At 40.5% G+C, this 22,227-nt stretch overlaps 1 protein-coding gene across 2 annotated transcripts in view; it reads left to right on the plus strand.

The window, feature by feature from the left end:
- Nucleotides 1-14: 14 nt before the first annotated feature.
- MMEL1 (membrane metalloendopeptidase like 1) overlaps nucleotides 15-22,227 on the plus strand; it is a 54,074-nt gene continuing 31,861 nt past the window's right edge. Inside the window, exon 1 of one of the 2 annotated variants that reach the window (XM_080381274.1) lies at nucleotides 15-22,208. In XM_080381274.1, coding sequence (XP_080237400.1) covers nucleotides 22,159-22,208 — 50 coding nt within the window. In that variant the 5' untranslated portion in view covers nucleotides 15-22,158. The remainder of the gene's footprint in view (nucleotides 22,209-22,227) is intronic. The other variant, XM_080381275.1, reaches the window with a different exon arrangement.

Here is a 22,227-nt window from a genome sequence, read left to right on the forward strand (position 1 = left end):
TTTTACATGTGAGGAAGGAATTGGTTAATTCACCTGCCTGGTGTCCCAAAGGATTTTCCAGTAGCACTTCCTTTTGCCTGCAAGGTTATTCCAGGTTGTGTGTGAAAGGAAGATCTCAGCTTACAGGCAAAATTAGTGCCAACCCCCCCAGTGATGGCCTTACTTTGTCATGGCTCCTAACTACGCTCGAGGTAGTACTCTTTCTGTTACCTCCATTTCACAAATGAGATGACTGAAGCAGAGAAGAGTTTAGTGGTTTATGCTCAGCCCTTAGTCTCAGCACTCCACGCCACATTGTTTTAGAGTGTTTGGAGATTACAAGCATTATAGAAATGTGTCATCATTATCCTGGAGTCTGGTCTGAAAAGCTAAAAATAATTCTGCATAAGCTGAATAGGAAAGGGTGGAGGAAGGAGAGCTCCTTGATGTACTGCTTTTTTTCATGAAAAACAAAGCAATAAAATTCTTCCATTATTTATAGTCTAAGGGATCCCATGCTAAGAAATTTGTAAACAACTGGGAGAGCCCCAGGGGAATAGGAATCTGAAAGATTTATTAAACTGCAAAAGGTCAGAGGAAGGGAGTTTGCTTGCCGCTAGTGCAGCTTCAACCCTTCAGTTTCCTATGTCAAAGGTTAAATGCATGACTGATTGCTAGCTCCTTGTCCAGCTCTTCACAGCTGCACTTTCTGTTGGCTCTTGACATGCCATAGGATATCCAGAGCTTACTCCTACAAAAATGGTCTCAAAAGCTATATGGTCTGTGTCAGAATTAGGCCCTCAGCCCAAGGTAGAAGAGCAAATGGGGACTGCAGGTAAAGAAGGAAAGGCTTCCTCCAAACTGCTCTGAAAACATCCAACCCCCTTCCAAAGATCAGCGCTTACCAGTCCATCTCCTAGTATTTTCTGCTCAGAGACTAACCCTTGGCCATAATTCCACGTCCATTAAACTCCTCACTCATTTTCTTTCTAAGGAATTGAACCTTGGTCAATGTCAACATAAGATCAGTCACTAGGGACTGGAACCAAAAATGCAACAACAATACATATATTTTCAGTCCTTTATCACACAGTGAGGTAACTAGATGGTAGAAAGGGACGCAGAGACCTAATTCAGGAAGCAGTCCAATCACCAGTCACTTTTGGCCTGCCAAGCCCTTTCCAAGTAGCACCAGAATTATTTCAGTCTGGAAGCCATAATCAAATCTTTAGTGGTAGGTTTGAAGGTGGACTACATAGCCTGCTCTTGGCCTTCCAAAGGCACCTGTAATCAGGCTGATGGCAAGAGTGCTTCTCAAAAGCTACGTGCAGAGAGCAGCTGAACTCAGTTGTGCAATATCCTTCTGGCTTTCTACGCACTTCCTGTATCTTCTTTCCCTAAGTCTTCTTTTCATATTTATCTTGGATCAGAAGATGGTGTGCAAGTAAGCTGCTAATTAATCCATCTGTGTTACACACCAAGAATGGGTCCCAGCTCAGTTCCTTTAAGTCAGGCAGAGCCAAAAGAGAATCCAGCTGCCTAACACCCATGTTTACTCCATCAGTGAAGATAAGAGAGAATCATCTATTCGCAATGCGCCTTTTTCCTCCACGTGTGGCAGGAAATGCAGAATCTTGCGGCTTGCTTACTTCGGGGACTGTCAGTGAAATGTGAAGAAGTCAAAGCAGTGGCTCAGCTAATAACTGGCAATATTGTCTGTGGTGCAGAAAACCAAAATGATCCTGGTTAGCACACTAGTAGGTTCAGCATTAGATTAGTCATTCAGCAGAACAACAAAAATTACAGTTTTCTTCTGCCATTGAGACAACAAATGCACTTTAAAGGCTGAAAATTACAATTCAACTATACGAACGCAAGGTATTTTGAAGAACCACACTGTGCTCTTTAGAACAATGTGATCTAGAACTTTAGAATTTCGGGGGGGAACAACTTCTTTTGTCAGTATGTGCCTTACATGCAGATGCAATTCTGGCTTGATCCTCTGCTAAAATCATGCCACTGAGAAAACACTTGCATTAACTAGTTGACTTAAGAACACTTGAAAGGACAAACTAAATTTGCTACTTTTAAAATGTATACAAAACAATAATCTGGGGTGGTTTTGGACAAGCTGCCTTACAATTTATGGCCAGAATTATTAAAGTCAGCAATTGACACCATTTGGGGAGAGGTCCTATCTCTATTTCTATGTAAGGAAGCTGAGAGCCTCTAATAAATACAACCGCATAAAGGATTTTACATTCCTTTACAACAAAATAACTGGGATAGAATTCTTTATAAACTGCTAGGAATGGCTAAACTATTTCATGGCACTGGTCTCAGATGAGGTGCTTGGACTTGGCCTGCAATATTGGTCCATTTCTGTTAAACAGCAAACAATTCTAATCCAAGTCACCAAAATAAAAGAACAAGACACACAAAGAGACAGGGAGACCTCAGCTGGCTGTCAGATGTGGCTACTGAGACAGCGGCTGGGCTAACTGAATTCTGGGGAGCCACAAGCATCCAAAGGCAACGTGTGATATCCCATGGAATGAGACAGATGAAAACATTTACCTTGTGTTTGGAGTCACAGCTTGTTTGGCTCAGCGTTCTGTAAGAGCTAAGCTGTTGGTGGCAGCCTTGTTTATAACTTAAATATTCACTCTGCTGCAGCATGTTAAAAGCTTTGTTTATTACCAATAAAGGGAAATAATGAGAAATCCATTTGAGGCAAATAGTTCTAATGGAGTTTTCTTTCTTGACCTTGATGAACCTAAACGCTATGTAGCTCTTTCTGCCTTCTCTATTTTCTTATTGTTTTTCCCTTCAGATAAGGGCAGATAGTCACTGGCACTTGAGACTGATTTTTCCTGTAGCTTAGATAAACTTCAGTACAGACGAACCTTCATTATTAGCACATGCAAATATTTTTGGGACAGGACATGGGGCTAACTATCTATTGACCAGGAAATACAATTTCCATATACTCTCCTGTTGGAGTAGACCATGGCAGAAATTTAGTTTCATGAAGTGAACACTGCCTACTATTAGAGTTTGGTCCATTCAGTTTTCAGTTCACATATCATTTCTAAGGAATGTAAACTTTAGAAGAAATGAGAAACTTTTAGCAAAATATACAGAAACAAAGAAGAGTGGTTCAGAAATTCTTGAGATAAGAGCAAATGCCTAGTGATTCAAGATTTTTGTATCTGCATGCACAAAATATGCCAATTATATGTTTTCCAACCAGATGCAAATTCAACAGCTGAAAAAGTATTCAAAATTTCTTATGTCTCTATCTACCTGTGGCTGGTCCAGACTAGATACTTTATTCTTTTTGTTTTGTGTTTTGTTTTTTTTCCACACACACACTTTCTGTCCACAGGTAGCAGCCCACGAAGGAAATGTGCTGATTAAAGAATATTGCTATGAGAAGGCTCTTGGTTATTATACCCTGGCTGTCATGACAAGCAAGGATAATCCAAGGTACCTCCGGCAGAGGGCTGCCTGCCTTACACACCTGAAAAAATACGACAAAGCTTTAAAAGATATAGAGAAAGTCATCCAGAAGCATGGCTGTAACAGTCTTAAAACACGTGTTGAGGACCACTGCTCAAAAGGACACCTGCTATTGTCAATGGCTGAGGAAGAAGCAGCAGTTAAGCAGTATATTGAGGCACTGCAGTTAGATGAATCTATGGCATTGTGCAGCATCACAAATGGCCCTGGCAGTGAAATTGTAACAAAAACATTTCATAAGATTGCACAATGTAATTTTGAAATGCAGCATTATGAAGAGGCCTGGAAAATCACAGACTACGGTCTTAAAATTGATAAAAATACTGAACTTAAAAAGCTGAAAACAAGACTTAAGCGAGAGGCATCAAGCTGTAGCATACATTAATCTATCTGTTTCGGAATTTTCCAGTGTCTGCTTTCTAGTTTGTGAGGCTGCAAGAATAACAGAAAGATTAGAAGCTCATGATAAATATGCAGCAGACATGGCACTGAACACGATTAGAAGTAGAAAGTTTCAGGTAATGAAACAAAACCGACCAAGAGAGAGCTATGAGAAAGGTAAATGGCAGTACTCTGTATTCTTTAAAAGTATTGTGGATGTATGTAAACTCCCCTTGTGAAGAAAGTGTTTTGTCTGGCTAAACTGAACTAATTCTAACACATGGGTTCCAATCATAGTGAAGCAAAACATTCTAATAGCTAGCAGTTTATGAATAATAACCCTGTATTCCCTAGCTATTTATTTGATTAGCTTTAACACATACTGTTAAATTAAGTACCATTATTTTTATGGGCCAGTGAGAAGTAACTTTTGTAATGTATTTGTGAAGGACCAGATGTATTACACCACTTGGATGACCCGCTCCTGAACGGAAGGAACTGCCCTTGGCATAATCTGGTTGATTTGCAATGATCAGCACCAACATAGAGGAGTAGAGCCATACAAATGCCAAGTAAACTGTTTTCCTGTTACAGGGGACATAGATAATATAAAGGGTGAGACTCAACAGAGATGAAACATCCAGTCTAGTGACTAATATGCTGTGATCTGGGACACACAGGCAGCTGTACTCCAGACTTCACCTTGGACTTCCAGATCCCTCTGTCTCAGTTTGCCAGTGCAGATAATGGAAATAATCTCTCAGTAGGGGTGTCTACAAGAGCCTGCTGAATATCATCTTTCACACCCCTGGATATTCGTGAGCAAAAGACAGCCCTGGAGCATGAACTAATCAAGAAGCGATCAATGTGCAAGTAGGAGGTCTGGGTTGGAGGCAACGGCCAAGATGGTAATGTGATTGCTCTGCAGCGATTCAGCACTCATTCTTCATCATCCATGCTGGACAGCATGGGAATCAACAACTCACATGCTCTGAAGGGTTTTGCTTGTTGTCATGTATATAGCTCCACCACCTGTTAGGGACAGCTAGACTTAGGGGGCAGCACAGAGATGGTGCCAACATACCCATGGTGTTTCATTCGTGCAATGGGAGTCTACAGATTCGTTTGGAAGCAGTATGCCTATGCTGTGCAGAAAGGAAACAATGAGGTGGGGCCCAAAACAACAGACTCATACGTTTTTTTTGACTGCTCCAAGTGAATTCTCCCAATATTTTTGGAGTGTGATAATACGACCATGGAGAAAAATCGAAACTACTATTGAAAACAAAGATGAAAGCAATACTAAGAACAGCTCTCCTGCTTTGATTAGGGTGGAAGGGGAAGGGAACATTTTCTTTTTTGTTACATTGTTTTCTGAAAGGCAACATTCCAGAGTGAAACTTCATTGAGCAGCCATGCAGTCAACCCAATAGGCAATGATAACCATCTGTGCCCTTGCATCTTTTTAAATTCTCTGCATGCTCCTTTTTTTCTTCCCTAAGAGCACAAGTAAGACTGGGCTTCTTTCCTTTCAAATTCAAGAAAAGTTACTCGGATTTTAATCCTAGTGACACTGATGAATTCTTTTTGCTCCTAATTGCCATCAAGATGCAACAGAATGGTTTGCAAGTTGAAAGAAATAACTTTGCTCATTTTTCTTCAAATAATAACCAACCAATAGGAATTTTCTGTGTGTCACGCTGAAATTTTTAAGCAGTTGTCCAGGGGTTTGGATTTTTGATTTTTTTTTCTTGATTTTTGTTTTGGATTTTTGATTGAGTGGAATAATAAATCTCTTTACAGCTCCATGTTGCTATTCTGTTAGCATTGCTTCTTTTAGCTGCAGGTTTGGTTCAGTGTCAGTCAGCCAATAGCTTCTCTCTTTAGTAGTTTGATCCTTCTTTGGGTTTTAAAATAGAATAGTTCTGGCTGGAACGGACCTCTGATGATGATCTAGTTGAGCTGCCTCACCACTTCAGGGATGACCAAAAGTTAAAGCGTATTATTAAGGGAATCATCCAGCTGCCTCTTAAACACTGACAGGCTTGGGGCATCAACCACCTCTAGGAAGCCTCTTCCAGTGTTTGACCACCCTCTTGGTAAAGAAACTTTCCTAATATATAGTCTGAGATGTCTGTGTCTATACAATGTGTTCATGTTGTACACAATTGAGACAGTGTATAGTCTCCTTTGCCATAATTAATATTGCTGAAGATGTTATATAAGCATTGAAATCTAGACACGCAAAGAACAGACACACATGCTCATCTGCACTCAAGTGAAATAACTTCATTACAGAGAGACCATGAATCCAGTTCTACTCCCACTTATCAATGCTGACAGGACTAATATCAGTACAAAAACTGTATGAAGAAAGAATCAGGGTTTAAATCAAAAAAAGAAGAAAACAGTCCATGTAGCCTACTGGATTAGTAGCCTCTCTGCTGAGAGCAGCAGTACCAACTTTCTGAATTTTGCTAAGTCATTTTTAGTGAACTGAGATTTTCCTAAAGCCCCACAGTCTTTCCATTATGTAAAAGTTGAGTATCCTGTTTTTCTCAGACTGCCTGATAGTCATTGAAAGTACTTGGAAGACAATCTAGTTGTCCTGTCTCCCAGGCTAATATCAATTCCACCCGTTGGCCTGGGCTGCCTCTTAGGAAGTTCGGGCATGTTTTGTTTTGTTGAGCAATCTATTATTCTTTGTTGCTCTGAATAGAGTGCATTTATTCCTCCTAAATAAATTTCCCTTTATAAATAGGGACTACATGCATCCCTGCAAGACTGCTATAGAGTTATGCTGAGGAAAACTTTGTTTTCAGGTGCCTACAGCTGCCGTTCCTTTAAGCACCAGGAAGGCACATAACTTCTTATCTATTCCTCATGGTCTAGATTAATGGCTGCTTCTCTCAGCAGATCCTAACTGTTCTCATCAGCATTTTTGTTTATCTTCTCTGTCTTCTTTCTGTGCCCACTAAACTACTGTGATCAAAGTCCTTATCTTTGCCTGTGCCTAAGCTTCTGATTCGTTCTTTATTTTTCCATTATGTGCTTGCTCTTCCAACTAATTTCTTAGAATATCAAATAGATCTTCCTGATTAGTCACAGTGAGAGGGGTTTGATTAGCAGCGTCCCTGCATTATGCATGCCTAGCACAATTTCACACTCACCACAACCCATTCTGACACTCATTTCCTGGAGTCCTGGGGAGCAGACAGCATTAAATGTGACCCATCTATTTCAACTACCGCCCAGCGCATGCATCTAATGGCCAAAATCATTGCTACACCTGCACACTCCCCTGCCTCCACCACTCTATTACACTATGCTTTGCCAGAAGATTGTGTCTTCCAAAAAAAGCAACATGCTGCATTTTGCAGGGAAGGAGTCCTTTCTGAGTACCTGGCATTTTTAATAGACAGTTACCATCACTGGCTTTGGTTATGATTCAGGCTAATCGTGATCTTTCATTCAATGCTAGTTAAGGCCCTGAAGACCATTTAAGATGCCTTAGTAGGATGGCTGCACCTGAGCCTGGCTCCAGCCAGACTGCTGCTATGTTAAGCAAGCTATCACAGCTATCAGCAGGGAGGGCATTGTTCTCCCTAGGGAGTTACCTTTTGCTGCTTTCCTTTCAGCCTGGTCTCCCCCGCCAACAGAAGTTATGCACCAGAAATCTATCAGTATTTATCAACAAACATCTCCCTCCCTTCCAGGCTGATAAATCTCATTCCTATCTGCTGCCATACCCATATCAAGGTCAGGGACCACTCAGCTGAATCACCTACTTCATTATGTATATGCCATTTTCTAACAGGATATTGTTTCCACTTCTTCCAGATTGAAGAATCTGGATAGAAAAACCCCCGCAGGGGTCATTTCTGTACGTTTCTTTAATGTTGAGCTGCAATTCATCAAGATGGTGGAGCTGTTTCCAACTGCTTTGAGACGCAGCCCTCATTCTGTGCGTGCAGCTGATGGTTGAAGTTACTAAGAAAAGCAACTCTGTTGTAACACCTGCTCCTTGAAAGCCTCTTGTGCAGTGTGCTTTAGGACACATTCCTATGGCATGCTGCTGTAAAAGTTAGGTAACTGAAGAATTCAAGTATATTTATATGAATCAACACTAATGTAATCAAGAAGAGAATACGGTTTGATAACCTATGTAAACAGTGGAACTGGGTACCTGTTTATTTATAATCCAGCTTGAAGTTACATTCATCCCAAGGAAAGATTAAATATCTCTAGTTTATTCAACTCTGAGCTGTATATAGACATTACCAAATAGTTCCTTGCTTCCTATGAATTTTGTTCCTTTAAAGCACTCTGCAACCTTTAGTAACACACCAGTCAGGCTGTAATAATTGCAAAAAAACCTACTTTGTTGCACATTGTCACCAGGTAGTGAATAATGAAAGAAAACTTTGAAATCATGATTGAGAACATTTCTAACACAAACCATTGCCTGCCAGTCTTGCCTCTATGAAGTATTCAACATTCCACACAAGAATATAAAAGGAAAATCAGAAGTGAGAATATTTGCACCACAAATACAGTTACACAAGTGAAGTTTCCTGACCTTATGCTCTGCAGTCCAGCAAATAAAGAACAGAAACAGCAGAAATGATGACAAATTGTTTGGAATTAAGTAGTCAACTGGAAGTTTTTCCTGAGAGTTCAGACAGAGCTAAACTTCAAACTTTTGTGATCTTAAAAGGTCTTATTCCTTTCAAAATCATATCACTCCCATTTATTTTTCCTATTTTTTAGGTACGTGCTCCCAGGTACTAAGAATCTAAATACATGAGCTAACTTCAGCAACTGATCAAATGCATTTTTGAAGCTGACATATTGCCTGGGAAGTCATCTTCATGAATTTCAGTCTAATTCGTTGTGCTTCCCAGATGCAGATCATGGTGGAAATTTGGGTCTAGCTTACAAACCCAGTAACTTTAATGAGTTCCCGTGTGCATAAATGAGGACATTCCCCTTGACTTGCAGAGGCAGATGTTTTACTCTAATGACAGCTAATCTAAAAGCCATTTCTTTTACTATCATTTCCCTGCAGATTAACTGTGTTATCATTGTATTGCTTGTGCATCGAGCAATTTCTAATTTGCCAGGGCTCCGAGGAGTTGCTGTCACCATTAATTTAATGTGTTACATGAAATTATCACTGGCATTATAGTCTGCCTTTGGAGTCTTGGCTATTTCAATTGCATTTCACCCGAACTGGTCTATGTTGAAATCTGTTGGTTCAGTCAGCCATTACTCAATGACAACTTAAGAAAAGTGACTCATTACTTACAAGGCGCAGCACTCCAAAGCTGTGGGATTTGGAAGGCTCTTTCTCCTCCTACTCCTGCTGTGGGTTCCAGGAATGACTTTTTCATATTCATTTGTTCTGTAGGATGCCAAAGAATACTGCAGACCTGCACCTGTGTCACAGATGTGTATAACTCTGACATTCCAAGCACAGGACCTGTGATTTATTTGGTCACAAAAGTGCTCAGAGGGTAGAAGGCAAATCCAGGATGATACTGCTGTTTGTAGCATTCAGCAGTTGAGAACATATGAGGACAGGTGGGGAAGAAAATGCCATTCCAGATGGCAAGGTTAGAGAACACAAGCCAGTCCCAAAGATATGTCAGCAGAGAGTGGAAAAGAATCCGATCACAGTGATATCATTTTCAGTTTCTCACCAACAGGCTGGCAACAGGTGTGCAAGCAAAATACCATAGCTTCTGTTCTGGCCTGCTGCCATTGCCCAGTCCTGGCCTTCCCTTTTGTCATAGCCTGGTGCCACTCACCTCAATACAAATGTATAACCTGACATCTAAGACACATGCAACTATTTAATTTTCATTTGACTTTATTTCCAAAGTTTATTTTGGGCATATGAAGCATAGCCAAAACCTCCTTGAGACCTTGACAAGTCTTCTCTGTGTCCCTGAGAACCACTGAGTACTTGTTCTGCATATAATGCAAGACAGTTTAACCCGCCAGATTAGCTGTGGCTTTAGGTGTTTTACCATCCAACCTGATCGTTTTTGTATTTGTGCATGTCCTACACTATTCCAAAAAGTCAAGAGTTACAGAAAATAAACTAGCATAAGGATTTCCCCACAGACTGTAAAGGAAATTAAGAACAGTATCTGATAATAAGTCTGCATGTCTCATTCCTGAACTGCGTCACAGTAAATGAGAAAATGTAGTTGTAAAGCCAGAGGGGGAGTGTAGGAGGGAGCAGGAAACACAGGAGGATGTTAATGATTCCATTCCATTCCTGTTTTGCATTTTGTTACGCCCCTCAGTTGTACTTTCATCTCCAGGTCAGTGCTGCATACACCTAATGCAACCTAGCAAATACACTGCATGGGCATCACACAGCATGATGTGTAGGGATCAGAAGTCACAAGGGAGCCACAGTTTTAGATCCAGATCAGTAGCGGATGAAATGAAAAAATGACAGTGATTAGAATTTTCCCACTTAAAATGACCATTGCATGGAGCATCTTGATTGCTTAGAAACCTCAGGTGTCATATTAGAAGACATTCAAACACTGGTAATACGCTCAATATGTTCCTCAAAAGTCACATTAAAATCTTACAATATTAGGAACATCTCTGAGTGCTGGTAACAGTGTAGGATTTATTCTTTATACTTTGTATAGAGTTTTAACAATAGAAACATTTATACCTTGCCATTTTATTTTTTTTTTTTTTTTGTAACCTCACCACGAGTATTTTTTCAGTGCTGATTCCTTTCTTCCCATGCATCATTTGTCCATTCTTGGGCAATAAAATCTACTTACTGGAGAAAACAGGTAATTAGCCATCTACATAAATTGCCCTGTGTCTACATCATTAATGTGTTTGGATGTTTTAATTGATTGCATTCTCAACTGTTTTGGATGGCTTAAATGCCAGCTAATGCAATCCAATTAAGTCTCCTAATAAACCTGACTGATGAACTGCAATATAATCACACATCAAGTAGAGATGTAGAGGGAAATGCCACAGAACTGACAGTTTAGAATAGACTGTGTCATTTTGAAAGACCCAAATCACTTCTCAACAGGGAAACTTCTAATTGATCGTAACTGGTGGTGGATTTGGTATCCCAGACCTGATTCGACACACCTTTTAAGCACACACTTAAGCCAATTCCTAGCCACAAAACATTTTTCACAGAATCATAAAACAGCCCAGGTTGGAAGAGACCTCAAAAGATCATCTGAGCCAGCCTCTCACGGGGAAGGGAGGCAGACCAGATCAGCTAGCACCCTGTCCAGTCACACCTTGAAAACCTCTAGTGCTGGGGACTCTGTTGTGTCCCTGGGGAGGCTGTTCCACTGACTGGTTGTTCCCACTGTAAAAACAAACCAAAAAAAATTCTTTCTTACATCAAGATTAAACCTTTCCCAGTGCAACTTGCAACTGTTGCACCTTGTCTTCTCCACACAGCTCCTATTAAGGAGAGAGCCTCCGTCCTTTTTGCAGCTGCCCTTTAAGTACTGGAGTACTGTGATGAGATGCCCCCTGAGCTTTCCCTTCTACAAGGAGAAGGGACCTAACTCCTTCAGTCTTTCCTCATAGGGCAGGTTCTCCAGCCCTTCGATAATCATGGCCCTCCTCCAGACCTTTTCTAGTCTGTCTGCATAAATCTGACTGAGTTTCCTCCCAAGAGCTTCCCCTGTAACTGTACTCTCCATTCCATAACATTTCCTAATAGTTAGTGCCGTTTCTGAAATTATTTATATTCTAGACTTTCCAAACTCATAGGGACATCAATTTACTCAATTCATAGGCATCTAATATTCAACAAATATGTGAAGTGATAAGAGTCCTAGAGGCAAGATTAGGAGGTTTACTTTAAGCTAAGCTGAACTAAGTTGTAATTTTACCACAAAACTGCCTTTCAGTAGTCTGTGATCAGTCACCTGATACCAACTGTAGAGTTAAGGTTTCTCAAGTTGATTGTATTGCTATTATTTTTGTTATATTACACACAAATAGTAATGCACATAAGACATAATTAACGAAGGCTCTAGTTCTACAAACACTGGACCACACATATTTCCAAAGATTCTCATACTATAGATATTGCAATAGGGCCAAATTATTTTTTTGCATGCAGCAGAGAAACGAAACAGAAAAAGTGGGAGAGAAGAAATTAACAGTAAATACTATACTTTCTAAAAATGATCTATCGTTCTTTTTAATTTTGAAAAGCCTAAGTCCTGTTATGTAAAAGAAAGAGTTAATAACATCTGTAGACTAAAGGAATAAAGAAATGCAGTGTTGTCAGTTTAGTAGCAACTTGATAATTATCTCTAGGTAGCAGAAATGCAAAGGAGATTTTAGGCAATGTGGAGGCCTCTTAAATTACTCAAGCAAAACTAGATGAGGCAGCCAGAAGTTAAATAAACTCATACTGGAATATGATGCGAACTTCCAACAGTGCCCTGCAAGCAACTTAAAATGGTGTAGTGTCCTTATGTCAGCTCTGAAGGCCTTTTCCTAAGTCGAAACAGAGGTTATAAATTTACTGGAGTAATCTGTATGAAATTTTCTGCTCTGTTCTGCCAGATGCAAGACAATACATAATAGATCCTCTGGCACTAATATCTGTTAATCTAATCTTGACTTTGATTCTCTGTGTGACTTTTTTTCATCTGTAAAATGGGGATAATGCTCTATTTCAGATGCTTGTCAGTATCTCAGTTCTAGCTGCAAAGTGCTTTGAAGATGACATTATTTTTACATTTTACATTATTGATAAAGAGCTACAGATTGTCATCAAACCCTTTCCCCAGTCAGCGATGCTGGTAAAGGTCACCCCTCTGTTCTGTGTCTGATAGCCACTTGTTTATTTGTACAACTGTCTCTGCACAAGTAAAGGCAGAGCCTCAGCCCTCAGTGGGAACAAGAAAGCATCCTGGGCATCCCACAGCATGCAGCCTGCCAGTACAGATTTTGTATTTACTTTGTTGACAATTGCAAGGGTTAAGAAACAATAAAAGCATTTAAATACCTTCCTATAGGCATGACACTGCCTAAGTTTTAGCCCCAGATTCTTTGTTGTACATTAGAATCCACATGCCACTTAGGCACCCTGTACTGCATGCAGAGTTGGCTGCTACTGGGAGCAAACCATATGCCAGCCAACTGGTACCTAATGGGAAACTCCAGCCAGAGATGCATCTTAGAATCCAAATCCTTTTCTAGTGATCAGTCACATACCTCTGCACCTCCAGAGCCAGGCTTCATTCCTAATGTAAGCCACCTCCAGCCGTTACTACCTGAAAGAACTTACGAGACCTCTCTACCTTCTTTTATCCTGCAGCTCTTGGTACCGCCACAAGCACTTTCCACGCAACCACCAACTCTGCTCGTTCAGGATGCAAGTTCAATACATCTTTGGGCTGAATGATGCAAACCTAGCTTCCACAACAGTGTCCTAACTGTCAGGGGCAGGTGACAAAGAGGTAAGGTGGGGATGAAAAGGGGAAGTTTGCCAAAAGTTAAGCAGATTTTATAAACATTTTAGTAATTCAGGACTTCAGACCATGGACAGACCTGCTGAAACCAAGTGTAACAATTTATTGAAGAGGATCTTATGGTTTGGGCCTCTTATGTTCAATTAAATCATATGTGCATGGTGTTTAAATGCATATGACTACTGGTCTGAATATCGTTTTTTGGAAAGTAGAACTATCTTCTGTCATTTGTAAGATATAAACAGTGCATTTAATGAATATTACAGCTGAATTTTATGTGCTCTGTAGCTGAAAATAATTTCAAGTAAAATATATTAAATTCATTTTATTTGTAATCCATCTTCCCATACAGCAAAATAATACAAGAATATACCTTTTGAGTCATGCACATATAATTTTAAAATGTTGTGTCATTAAAAATGTAATTGCAATATTCATCACTGTACTGAAATTAAGTACATGGAAAATAAGACACTGGCTTCCAGAAGAAGGTTTCCTACCGTAGATACCTGAAAAATCTCTTGGGAAAGTAGTAAAGCTTATCATGTAAAATGAGAACTTTACTAAGAATTAATTACTGTAGCAGGAGAGACTTTTCTAAATGCTAACAAGCTAGGAAATCACCTTGTCCACTTAAGGACAGCATTGTTTGTGCCTACTGCACAATCTGTTTTCCAGTCTAGATATAAAATCAACTGATTTCAAATATGGTGGAAAGGGTTAATTCTCCCTGAGAAGTCTCTGAGCAGAGCATTTAATTCATTGGGCGTTCTAAGCCACCTGTGTGCGAGAGTGAACGTACAAGGGAAAGAGAAAGGGAGATTTAGGCACAGTATTTTGCAAGACCATTATCGGGGAGAGCCTGTTAAAGAGATCAGTGCTGAAAATACAAATAGGCATTTGTTTCTGACTGCCAGGGAACACAAACATTCCAATTACATCCCAGAAACTACACAAGCCACCTGACCTCTGCAGCTGAAAAACATTCTCCACAAGACAGGTAAGACAACTTCACATTTTTACTGCTTCTCTGTGTAAAGTGCATGATGCATTTAGAAATTCGTTGCAGAAATCATTGCACACCTTTTATACATAATACCACTAATATCTGACATCTTTTTCTGATGATGATGTTCAAAAGATCACTATCTCTAAAGGGAGGGTTAGAGAAGAGTTTTGAAATATCATCTAAACTTCAGCATTTTCCCAATTCTAATCTGTTTCGGATGTGCATCTACTAGGACTTATTTATGCTACACACATCTGGTAACCAACCAGCTATAAGAAGATATTTGAGTACTGGGAGGGAGTTGATTAGTTTTTTCTTTTAATGCTTGTTGGCAGATGACAGGGTACACTGGCTCTCAAAGACAAACCCATTATTTTTGAGCACAATGAGTTACCCTCTGTAGTAGGCTACAATGAATCAAAGGGTAGCATCCAGCCATTGTCCTGGAGTCATTCATTGTGCTGATTTACTGTGGGCTAGGCTATTAGGCTATTTGGTTGGTTGTTTTTTTTTTTAAAGTCACCCTATAGGTTCAGATTTTCTTCTGTATCTAAGGTAAATGTGTAAACTAGACTCACTTCTATCACATTTTCTTCAATACTGCTTTAACTCTTCAGAAAGCAACTGCTTAGACTGAAGAGACTGAGATTAATGAAGTTATTTACTAACATTCGACAGTACTGGAATAGTGCATACTGTTGTGGTTACTACAACTAGTGATGTTGATAGTAAACAGGACAGTTTTAGACATGCATTATAACTCTTGGTTTAGGTGAGTTTTCCTATTTGGATTAATTCATATACACAGAAGAAAGTACATCTTTGTACCTCTGTAACCTGAACATTGAAACCGGGGTCACAACAAAGGTTAGCTATCTTTCCAGTCTCGTGGTTCTTTATTGTACTAAAGACAAAGAGGTAAGCCACAAAAGAGTTTTTAAGCAGTTTCTTCAAAGAGTTTTCAAGCAGCTCTCCATACCCATGCCTCACACACACACACACACAAATTTGTAATCTGCCTTAAAGAAGAAATGAGAAATATTTCACATGCAAGTGATTTCAGATCTGGTGTTGCACTTATACCAGGATATAGGGATAGATACAGTTGCCAAATTGTACATGGTGAATAAATCTGATTGAAAGGAAAAAAAATATGAAGATTTCACATGTTTAAAAAAATCCATTCTTAAATGATGACCCATCTGTTCCGAGTGTGAAATCTTTGTTATCCATCAGTAGCAGAATCCAAAGCAATAGAATCAAAACGAAATGCAGAGCTACAATGCAAGATAGCATAAGCATGGGCTTTGCCTATTAACACATTCATTTACATTACTTACTGTGCCCCAGCTAGAATTAAGGTGTCCCCCAGTCCTAAAACTCTTACAAGTTAAAGAGAACACAATTATCTCGTGTTGCTGTATTTTACCCTATTGAAAGAGGAGAGGGCTTAGAAAGAAATCAGAAAGGAAAAAAGCAGACATGTGGGACAAAAAGGTATGCAATTCATTGGTAAACTACTCATCTTTGGTTTGTCACCTATGGATGACTTTTCAAAACAAGCTGCTTTTGCTGTTTGTATCAGAGGCAAGGAAAATTCCACAGAGCAATTCTTGTTGAATTACTATTGGAAGAAGACTGTCCATCCAATACACATTAGAGAGTTTTTGCTTGCTAGATTTTGCAGTGCCCTTCTTTTTGCATGAGAGAGTCAAAAATCCCTGTCTATGTATGGTGTTTGTATGTGTGCAGACATTATAGGATTGGGACATGAAACAGGGAAATTTTCCAGCTAATCAGTTCTAATTTCTAAAGCCAGAGTCAAAGCGTGTGATCAACATATACTAAAGCAACACCCATTCTGCAAGATTTGTGCTGATTTTTCAGAGACATTACTGCACAGTGAAGTGCAGGCAAGGTCCTTTCCAGTCCTTGCTTGGAAGCTGAATCTGCACTGTGTTGGTTTGACGATAGTGCTGCTGCATCAGAACAGAGATAGCTCTTCATACTTTGATGTGCCAGCAATAGCCAGAACAGAAAGTATTGGCCATTCCAGAGGAATAAATTCATAGAAAAGTTAGGCATCATACCACATCACACTCCACTAGGAGTTGCACTGATTCTCGTGGACCGTCGCCTTGCAAGTAGTTGCCAAGGCCAGCCCATCAGAGCCCTTCAAAAGCCTCGGTGTTAATCACCTTGTATGGAAGTGATGTCATGACAGATGTTGCATGCCCACATCACTCAAAAGGCTTTGGATGACTGCCTAAAATCAAGATTTATATGTGACTTTTTGCACAGGCAGAGTATTCATGGCAAAGTGCAAAACCCTGGCATCCATAGGTATGTGATTTTCTCTCACATCTTAGTATGGATCAGTTTATAAGGACATAAAAAGTGTACAGGTAGAGATGGATACCTTGTTTCCATGGTAACAATACTTAAGACACACCATACCAAAGATTATGTCAGCATCATGTTCTGTTTGCTTTTGATTGCTTTAGAACACAGAGTTGTTTATACATTTGATGCAGATGTTTAATACCTGCAGGAGAACCCAGGGCACTGGCTGGGAAATAACTACCCTATTGCTCATGCAGCCCCTGATTTTCCTGGTGTATACAGAGAGCAGCAACCTTTAGAACATCTATTCAGATGACCCAGCACATTCAATTACATCAATACTAAACACAACAAACTTAATGCAACCTGAATAAATTGTTGGAGAAGGTCATAGCACCGAGGAAAGACTGCAAAACCTCAGGATGGCAGGGAACTAAACTGGGTAATATATTCTCATATAATCCTAGCAGGCACAGGGGTTTTGAGGTACAACGATGGTAAAGCAAACATATGCAAAGAAAGGAAAAGTACAACCCTTCACAGTTTTTATCTTTAGAATCAATTCCATCTAAATGGAGAGTTGAAGGTTAATCTGACATTGTAGGCAACTAAGACATAGCAACCAAACTTCTGAGAAAGATAGTAGTATCCTTGAATACTATCTTCTCCCAGCGCAGTGCCCCAGGTATACCCATGGTTATTCCAGATTCTCCAAGGGAAATATGAAAGCAAAAATATTCACAGCCCTGATTCAAGTACGGTCTCCCAGGCAAGCGAAGCACCAGCTCAACTATTTGCTGTTCAGGGCAGGAGCTCTCTGACCATAAATTCCTCCCAGACTTGAGAAATTTTCCCAAGGAGAAAAGTGTATGCAAACTCCAGACCAGCTCCCCCTCTGTGCTGGAACTGCAGTACTTCTGTGCGGTTTGGGGTGCCTCATGCCTGAGGAGGCACCTCTTCAGTCATACATGGGGTCTTAACGCTCACAGTAAGAACAGCCTAAAAGGAGGCAGTCAGCCAGATTGGCTACTCAAGCCCCACCTCTCCATGATCCAGGTGTAAAAATGTATGATTTGAGGCTTTTTTTCAACTGTAACCCTGCCTTCGCAAGCTCTTTACAAGTCCAGACTCCAGTAACAGAACTTCCTTTAGTTACAAAGCAAGCAAAAAGGAAAAAATCCTTTCAAAGTAGCCCAGTACATGCAGCAGATGCCTCATTGCTTCATATGTTGGGCATCTACGTTGCTCTGGGGAAAGAGCATGTTTTCCAATAACTGGCAGCTCCTAGTGTTTGTTTCTGGGAGAGGAAACCCCCAAATCAGTGTTCACCTTCACGTTATCGAAAAGAGATTACACTTTTAAAGCTAATTTATAAAATCAGGGTCTAATGGATTATGAACTAGACCAGCGGATGAAAGGCCCGTACGTGAAAATTTCTGCAGGCAGTACCTTCGACAAGCCACAACACTTTCCTGTGCCTCAGCTTCTGCATTAGGTATAAAGGAACTGAACATCCTCTAGCAATTTCTGGTTGAAATGCACTGCAGAAAACAAATTTTATAAATAATTCAGTTGAATGTGAGATTTAGGAAAAGAAAAAAAAAAAACAAAAACCCAAAACAACTTCAACTTTGCATCATCAGATCTCTTTTGCCATAAAGGCTACAGGGTGATACTGGCTGTGTCAGAATCCAAAATAGGTCCTTCCCCTTCAGAGCAACAAACAGCACAGGGACCTCACCACACTAGTGGAGAACTGTCAAAATGACAGATTACTCTATTTCAGTGACCACACAAAGTTGCTCAAGACAATCAAAATTGATGATTCTGCAAATATGTCCTTTACAGTTGCTGGTGCTTCCCCTCATACAGAAGAGGGGCGGTTTGTTTTGTGTTTTTTTTTAAACTCTCTGACAGCACAGCAATTTAAATACATCTTACCCGATTTCCCATCATAAAGAGAAATATCTAGTGAAAACAAGATACAACATACTTAAATCAAAATCATGCTGTCTAGTGTTGCTATCTCTGTGTCTAACAATGTGTATTTTATAGCTCATGTCACCCCTCACAAGCTTCATCACAAACCAGAAATGTATCGTGTCACCAGATCCTCTCACACCCATAAAAGTCCTTTGCAAAATATTTAAGTCTTCCCACCTTCAGTGTGCCTATACTGAGGTACTGAGGGCATAATTCTGCCCTCACATACATTATTACAGCTCCCTTGGCTGCCTTTAATATAAGCTCTGCTTGCCCCTCCTTAAGAAGGGAATTTGCTGATAGATGCATCAAGTAGAAAAAAAAAATAGATTTCCTTCAGAGTTAAAAGGTAAAAAAGGATTCTCTTCAGGAATGTCTACATCCATTTTTCCCAGTGTATTTTGTCAGCAAAAATACTCAGTTTATTTCACCAGTATCTTAAGAACAATGACCAATTCCAGCTTCTTTAGGTCCAGCACATGGGATATGATTATCTGCTGTCTGCATACTCTGTATAATTTAATCATTTGAAAGCACACACTTATAGGATGTTGCAACAGTTGCTCCTAAGCCTATGGACTGTTGGGACTGTGTTCTGGGATTGTATTCGGAGCCTGTACTGCCTCTGCCTTGCCATCAAGCACATCCTGGTGGCTTTCAATTGACTTGGTTGTACTTGCCTGGAAAAGAAAATGTATATCTACCCAAGACACTTAAATTATATGCTGTGTTTGCCAATCAATCCAAATTTGAATCTTAAGAGGATAAAACTAACTTTTCCCAACAGAAAATGGCATTAATAATCAGGGATTTCCTTTGCTTCTCTGCAGCTGCAGGCTTCTAGGTGACTGCTTTGGGTTATGCGCTGCTATTGTTCACCCAGATGCTGACTCAGTGTAGAAGAACAGGTAAAAAAATAATTTAAAATAGGACCTGAAGGAACATGATAAACTTACTAATCCGTCTTCTGCCTTTTCTGACATTCTCTAACCCAAAACAGGCTCAGTAGTACCTACACCCCTTGTCACTAATACCTGCCTGAGACCTGACAATGGAAGTATTTTCATTACAAATACTAAGCAGTTTATTTCAAAGTTAAACTGCAAAGGCAAAAGAAATACAAAATATTTGTCACTACTGATTTTCCAGGCTCACGTTCAGATTGGTCTAACATAACCTTTAGAAAAGCAAGCCAATGCCATTGCTACACCCAAAAGTTCCTTGCACTTCCTAGTGGAAACAGTACACCTTTTCCTTAGCTCTACACGGAAGCAAAGCCATTAGAGATACAGGAAGAGATTCTTGATATAGTTCCCACTTCCTCCCAAAATTAAAACAAAACAAAAAAAGGAGGAAAAAAGTATTTTCTTTATGATTAGGTCAATTCTTTTTCAGGGAATCTATGAATTTTCTGGGGACGTAAGAGAGATGTACGTTCTTGGTGCTCATGTATAACCTCAAGTCACTTTGGGCCATTTTCAAAATATTTATTACAGATGTTATTTAGGACTTTGCAAGTTCTCTTATCCCTTGATTACATGGGGGGCTAGGGTCTGCACCCTGAGTAGCCAGCAGCCTGAATCACTCATAGCATTCCTAGCCTCAAAGACCACCTTAGTCACAGTGGCTACAACTGGCACACATAGAAAGCAGGAGGAATAAATTCTAGATTCTTGGCATCTTGATTCTCCACCTGTGAAATGGGAAAATAATGCCCTTCAGGATCTTATAGCCACATTACAGGAATAACTACATTAAATCCTGTGTAGGTGCTTGTCTGTTGCAGTATTGTGCACCTGAACTAGGTAGACCTTCCTCAGAGCCACCTACATCGTAAGGTAACAATAAAACTGTTCAGCAATAAGGAAATTAATACATACAAAGGAAACTAGTCTTTTGTTAGCTGTAGAGCTTCATACAAACAGAAATAAGAGATCGCTTAGCTCATCATTAAATGTACAGCTATGTCCTTAAAAGCAACCTTCCCTTCTGTAGCTAGTTTTCACATATGGACAGCCAGGATCTGCAAAGTGTATGCATTTCTTTCAGATCTTTGTGTTCTTATACTTCTCTTCAGATGGTGGGATGAGAATAGCAGCCTTCACACTTGACAGAAGCCTAAGATAACATGACTGAAGAAAAAAAAAAAAAAAAGGCAAACTCTCACAGGGGTTTTGAGGCAGAATACTGACTAGAAGAGGAGACTTAGACTCCTGGCAGAAGAAACTGGCATTCATTGTTTCCTACCCCATTCACGGAAACAGGTCTGCGTTCACATTCTTGGAACACTCCGCGTGCGCGTTCCCGGTAAACAGGACTGCCACAAAGAAATCCCTGCTCTGCCCTCAGCACTTCATCCTGAACATGCACAAAAACTTGGGAGTGCTGCTGAAGCACTCAGGTCCAGAGAGGTACCGACCTTAAAATTTATAGAGTGTGAACTTTGGCAGTGAGTTACGCTAGTTCAATAAACCAGCCTGCAGGGAAGAAAGAAAACCCAACCTGCTTCTCTCTCATTCCAAAGTCAGTTCTGCAAAAGAATAAAATAAAACCCAAGGGAAATCACATGCCTATCCTGCCCTTTTACTGTGTTTCCCAGTTGTTACTGGACAGATTTCCAAGCAGTAGTGTAAAAGGATTCTGTGCATTGCCTGCAATGATCTATAAATCGGGTGTTTTCAAACAAGAAGCTGTTCCACTGCACCCAATAGCTGCCAGCACTCTCAGAGCCGCTGGGATTCAGCAAGTTTGCACCTCCCTGACTTCACACTCCTCCTGTGAGCACAGCGGCCAAATAACCCGGTGGGAGATTTCGGGAAAGCTGGAGGAAACTTGTGAGGAGCTGCAGCTTGTGCTGCTAGCAGGCTGAGAGTGCCCAGCCCTGCCTGCTGCTGCGATGCAACCCCTCCTCCCCCTGCTGCTCAGGAGCATTTGCCTGGAGCTGGGAACTGCAGACGGCTGAGCTCCCAAGTTTGAGCATGGCTCCGAGAAGACTGAGAAGCTGGAGGTCACACACTCCTGCGGACCTGGGAGCTGACACATGGTCTAGGCACCTTCGACTTGCCAAACCCTTCATCTGCGCGAAGGACAGAGTGGACACAGCCCGAAGGCACTCGCACCTGGAAGGATCTCTTTTTGGATTCTGCTGCTGCTAACAGAGCTCTACAGACCTACTTGTATCCACAGAGGAAAAAAAGTGGAAATTTCTTTGAAACAGCAAGATACTTTTCAAAGTGGGGAGTGGAAGCAGGCTGTTTCTCCCCTCCTTCCCTGTTTGGGAGAAAGGAGTTGCCCAACCTGGTCATGAGACTTTTCCATACTTCCCAAAGCAGGCTCCTCAAGTTATGACGCTGCACCACTGAGAGCCCAGGGTAGTGTAGTCCAGAACAGCCCCCCAGCAGCGCACCCTGGGCACAGGCAGCCTGGTAGGCACAGGAGATGGAGCATGAGGGTGGAAAATCTGTGGACAATCAAATGGACAAATACATGTAATAATTTGGAAGTTTT

Source organism: Falco punctatus (genome assembly GCF_963210335.1).
Source record: "Falco punctatus genome assembly, chromosome: 3".
Taxonomy (NCBI): domain Eukaryota; kingdom Metazoa; phylum Chordata; class Aves; order Falconiformes; family Falconidae; genus Falco; species Falco punctatus.